At 36.5% G+C, this 5,867-nt stretch overlaps 1 protein-coding gene across 1 annotated transcript; it reads right to left on the bottom strand.

Annotated features, from left to right (window-relative positions):
- Positions 1–219: 219 nt before the first annotated feature.
- Positions 220–5,867, bottom strand: GCK72_015660 (uncharacterized protein; the record flags this gene model as incomplete). Its single annotated transcript, XM_053731046.1, has 11 exons — positions 220–252; positions 334–700; positions 860–945; positions 1,001–1,021; positions 1,099–1,287; positions 1,338–1,439; positions 3,919–4,276; positions 5,239–5,324; positions 5,380–5,400; positions 5,479–5,664; positions 5,709–5,867. 11 exons carry the CDS (start codon positions 5,865–5,867, stop codon positions 220–222), a joined length of 1,608 nt encoding a protein of 535 aa, XP_053585818.1.

Consider the following 5,867-nt stretch of genomic DNA (forward strand, 5'->3'; position numbering starts at 1 on the left):
GAATGAAATGTCATTTTTAGATTATTATTATTATGACTTTTTTGTTGTAAAAAACCTCTAAAAATTATTATATCCGTGTTAAATTTTCATTTTTTGAACATAATAAAGAATGAGAGAAAGATAAAGGGGTAAAATCTGGGACATTATTTGTTTCCACAGAACTAAAATTACAGTAATACGTCACAAGATGATTATTTATTAATGAGCAGTTTAAAAAAATTAACAATCGTTCATAGGGCACAACTGTTTGTACTGAAAAACAACCATTATTCTTTAAATTTAATTTTGTTTTCAGATTACTGTAATTACAGTAACCCTTACAAACTGACTTACCTCACAATCGCCGGTCCATCCCAGGAAATCAACGGTACCGGTTTGATAGCTACCATATTTGCCTGCATTATAATTCACCGAGAAATAATCGATCTCTGTTAATGGGACATCTGGATACAACTCGTATTCATACTCAGTTCCATTGAACGAAATCTTGGCTACAGTATCATTTGACGTCACTCGGATTTCGAAATCCGTATAGTATGCATAAGGGTTCGGTAGTTTGTTCATTCCATCGTCTCTTACTTTTAAAACATCATGCTTCCAAGTGGAAATCACTATGTTATTCAAGCCATTGCGATCTTCATTTATCATTATATAGATCACTAAATCTATAACATCCTTTTTCCAGAATGCGATTGAGGTTCTGAAAAATGTCAATAATTATAAAGTTATATTGTGAAAATTAGATTTTCGAAAAGTTTCGAAATGGGTTCAGGCTCAAAATGTTGCCCAGAATCTGAATTTTTCAAAAAAAAAAATGTATTGTTTCTTGAAACCCAAACCCGAAAAAAAATTGACTCACTGCTCATTGTATCCAGCCGTTTTTCCTCTCATAAAGAATGTCTCCCCGGGAAGGAATGGTGACGTCAGTTTGTGCTCATAAGGGAACTACAATATATTGCAATTTTTCAAGTCTAAAATTTTTAGAATAAAAAACACTTACTGTAGTGTTACCCAGAGGAACCTGAAAAATTTCAAATTTTAAAACGTTTGAGTCCCACCACGAAAACTACAAGTACTACAGTGACCCAACAAACTCACGTAGTCCTCTGGAATATCAGTCAGACACTGATGTATACTGTAGTTGAAATTCCACCCATCCGATGTCTCAGTAATTTCAGATTTATAATAATTATCCGATCCATCTGTTATAATCAAAGAGGATGAGACATTCCCGAAAAGGGGTGGAGGTTCTGTATCGCGGGGACACGTGTCGAACGGTAGGCTTATCTGAAAATATAGATTGGGAGAATGTGAAATATTTTGGGATCAAGAGATACCTTGATTCCAACTTTTTGACCACTGGAACTGTCTTTTTTCTGCAATTTTCGAATTTTCTCGATTTTAAAATATTGACATCCATCGGAGAGTTGGCGAACTACCTGAAAATTGATTGGGGTTGGATTTTTTAAAAATTTCTTTAATTCTTTGCGAAACAACAAAGCTTCCAAAACAGTATAGTCATGTCTGTATAGGGTCTCACCACGAAAACTACAGTATCCAATATAACTCTACTCGAGACGCAAAACACAACAGCCATAAGTATGTGGGTACTTTTCTGAATTCTCATAATGCGCTAAACTCAAAAACGTAACTTGCGCATACATGAATTCAGTTAATTCAATTTTCGTGGTCTAACTTTCCCTATTTGGGATTCTAGGCCAGCAAACAGAGTTACCACACAATCCCATTGCTTCCAACAGTTCTGAAGACAATCCGCCCAATTTTCTTTGATTGTATCGGTGCCAAAATATTCTAAGATATCCCCATAGACCACAACCATTTTCACATTTTTAGATATATCAGGTTTATAGCAGAATATCGAGAAAATGAGACAAAACTCCAGGAGTAGAGTTTTAGTCACCATTTTCCAAAGTTAAAATGAGAAAAGTGAAACAATTTTGGTTTCGTTTTCTAGTTGTCACATTTGACACCTCCCACTTTGTCTCAAGTGGTCTCACTTCTTTTTTTCCAAAAAAAAAAAAACAAAAATTGTAGTTTTCGTGTCGAGACCTAGACTTGTGGTTACTTTTCTGAAAGCGCTCGACGAACCGCATTCGATATGCGGACTAGTTCTGGGAATCTAGGACATCGGATGAAATTTCAGACATCTACAGTATTCCAGGTAGTAACCAACAGTTTTATTTTTAGCAAACATTTCGAAAATAAAGTAATTTATCTGTCAACAGCTGATGTCATCACAACGTTCGTACTGAAATAAGATTATTAAAACGTCCAGTGTACTGTATGCACACAATTGGAACTACAGTAACCAATGTGCTCCACCGGGATATTAAATCTAGTAAAAACCGGGTTTTCACGAAAATATTTGCATTAAAGGCGTATTGTGGTCTGTTGTGATGTTTTCATATTATAATGTATGAGTTTCGGCGAGTTCATTTTCATAGTTCAAGAATTTTTTAATTCGGTCCACAACCCACTGAGAGCGAGCGCCGGAAAGTTTGGTCATTGAAAGGGTCGCAGAAAATTGGGGGCCGTGGCCTAGAAATTCGACTTCGAAAAAGTTGATTTTTTCAATTTTGACGGTATTTTCGATTATTTTTGTTGTATTTCTTCAATAATTTCGATAGAAAACGGCAAATATTGATAGAAAAACACTAAAAACTACCGAAAATAACGCCAGAAATAGCAGAATACTGAAAAAACAACTTTACAGAAGTAAGATTTCTAGAAAATTCTCGCTGGCCAAACTTTCCGTTGGTTTTTTCAGTATTCTGCTATTTCTGGCGTTATTTTCGATAGTTTTTAGTGTTTTTCTATCAATATTTGCCGTTTTCTATCGAAATTATTGAAGAAATACAACAAAAATAATCGAAAATACCGTCAAAATTCAAAAAATCAACTTTTTCGAAGTCGAATTGAACTCGCCGAAACTCATACATTAAAATATGAAAACATCACAACAGACCACAACACGCTTTTAAAAAATGATCAAAATGCTTCAAAATTATCGTAGACTTCAGTTTTCATCGGTATTCCAAAACAACAGTCGAATATTTGACTTTTCTGCAAAAATTCTAAACTCTTTCAAAAAAATTTCAAATTTCTACAGTAGCCGGGGCGAGGAAAATTTTTCGGTCGGCCCAGCCCGGAATTTCCCACTCCTGATTTTTAATGTTTTTTATCAGAATTTTGTGAACACCGGTTTTCGTCAAACTTGACTCCGGTTTTTATTTTTATGAAACCGAGAAAATTTTCACCGGTGAGCAAAGCTGTCGCACGGCCGGCCGCGGCCGGGCGAGGTAGGGCCGCGGCCTCGGCCGGCCGCGGATTTTTTTTTCAAAGTTGCAAAACTTTGTCGTTTTTGAAAAACGTTTCTCTGGTTTTTTGTTTTCTGGTACCAATCTGACAACCGGGGTTCGATCCCCACTCGTGCCAAAACTTTTTTGTTTTTTGTTTTTGACATTTTGGTACCAATCTGACAATCATGGTTCGACCCCACTGATGTCAAAGCTGTTTTTAATTTCATTTTTGGTTTTTGATAAAAATCTGAAGACCAAAGTTGCTTTTTCGGAGAAGGACTGTTCTGAAAAGAGACACTTGTAATCTAAAAACGTTTTTTTGTTCTGAAATGGTTTCAGAATGGCACGAGTGGGGATCGAACCCTGGTTGTCAGATTCGTATCAAAAAGTCAAAAACATATCAAGTTATGTTTTCAGTTGATATGCTTTTTGAGGTTTTTAAGAAAAAGCCGCGGCCGGCAGCGGCCCTTCACGGCCGGCCGCGAATTTCAACAGCCTTGCCGGTGAGTATTACAGTTTTCACCGGTGAAAAACGGGGTTTTCGCCGGTTTCTTCACCGGTGGAGCACAATGACAGTAACCTTTTCAAACTGACTTACCTCACAATCGCCGGTCCATCCCAGGAAATCAACGGTACCGGTTTGATATCCATATGCGTTATAATTCACCGAGAAATAATCGATCTCTGTTAATGGGACATCTGGATATAACTCGTATTCATACTCGGTTCCATTGAACGAAATCTTGGCTACAGTATCATTTGACGTCACTCGAATTTCGAAATCCGTATAGTATGCATAAGGGTTTTCAAGGTTGTTCATTCCATCGTCTCTTACTTTTAAAACATCATGTTTCCAAGTGGAAATCACTATGTTATTCTCGTCGTTGCGATCCTGATTTATCATTATATAGATTGCCCAGTCGTTTGCTTCCTTATTCAAAAATGAGATCGAGATTCTGAAAAAATGCGGAACATCTATTTTTATCAAGTAGTCCTACTCAATTTCAATTGTTTTTAAAAACGTAAAATCAATGAAAACGAGGAAAAATTCAGTAGGTTATCGATTTTTCCATTCGAAGGTATAACTTAATCTTTTTCATTTATTTCTGACTAATTAGTTTTACAGTTTCAAATTTAGAGCGTCGGAGGCTTTCAGAAAAGTACCAATATGCTCAGGCTTGGAACATTTCAGAAATTTTGGTATTTTGTATCTCCTCACGAAAACACAACAACTAACGTATTTCCACTAGTCTCAGTCCAATCAGCTTGAAACTAGCTTTGTCGGAGTCAGCTCTTCGAGAGCTTTCAGAAAGTAATCACAAGCTATGATACCAATTGTCACGGGCCGGGCTTCACCCGGGCCGGTCGGCACGGGTGGAGCGACTTCTTTTTTTTGAAAAAATGTTATTTTCAGCAGTAATTTTTGAAAGAGTAGATTATGGCGCTTTTTGTGCGAAAATTCGATTGCAAAATTTTCCCTCGGCCCGTGAAGTGACAAGTATGGTTCCCATCACTTTGAGTCTCTCCACGTCAGCTACAGTGACTCTGTAAATCGCGTCAAAACCCAAACTACTCGGAATATAGCCGTGTGGATACTTTATTGAAATCACTCAATATACTGAATGTGAGTGAAAATGATAGAATCACAAGTATTAGATGAAATAAGGCGAGTCGCGGTAGATTTGGTTTTCGAAAATTTTGGAAAATTCATAATTCACTGAATTTGTGCTTGTTTTCATTGATTTTAGATTCAAAATGTGGCCAAGAATTTGAATTTTTCCAGAAAAATGTATTGAGACATGATTTACCAAAACCCAAACCAAAAATCAGAAAAATCCAAAATTTTGAAGTGAAGACATGGTTATATATTTCGGAAACCTCCCGGCAAACCGAGCCGAAAAATATGGTATTGACTCACTGCTGATTGAATCCAGGCGTTTTTCCTCTTATAAAGAATGTCTCCCCAGGTACGAATGGTGTCGTCAGTTTGTGCTCATAAGGGAACTACAAAATTTTTCAATTTTTCAATTCTGAAGTTTTAGGAATAAAAGAAACTTACCTTAGTGATGTTTAGAGGAACCTGAAAACTTTCAAATTTTAAAAAATTTGGGTCGTACCACGAAAATTACAAGCACTACAGTAACCCAACGAAACTCACATAGTCTTCAGGAATATCAGTCAGGCACTTGTGTATACTGTAGTTGAAACTCCAAATATCCTGTGATTCAGTAATCTCAGACTTAATAGTTTTATTAAATACAGATAAAATCAAAGAGGATGAGACATTCCCAAAAAGAGGAGGAGCTTTTGTATCACGGGGACACGTGTCGGACGGTAGGCTTATCTGAAAATATAGATTGGAAGAAATATTCTGAGATCAGGAAAGACCTTGATTCCAACTTTTTCCCCACTGGAACTGTCTAGTTTTTTCACTGCGTCAATCCCCCAGTAACTGAATAATCTACATCCTTCGGAGAGTTGGTGAACTACCTGAAAATCGATTGTGACTAGATTTTCATGTGATTGCAATAATAAGATTAAAATCAT

This window comes from Caenorhabditis remanei, chromosome IV (genome assembly GCF_010183535.1).
Source record: "Caenorhabditis remanei strain PX506 chromosome IV, whole genome shotgun sequence".
In the NCBI taxonomy this organism is placed as follows: Eukaryota; Metazoa; Nematoda; class Chromadorea; order Rhabditida; family Rhabditidae; genus Caenorhabditis; species Caenorhabditis remanei.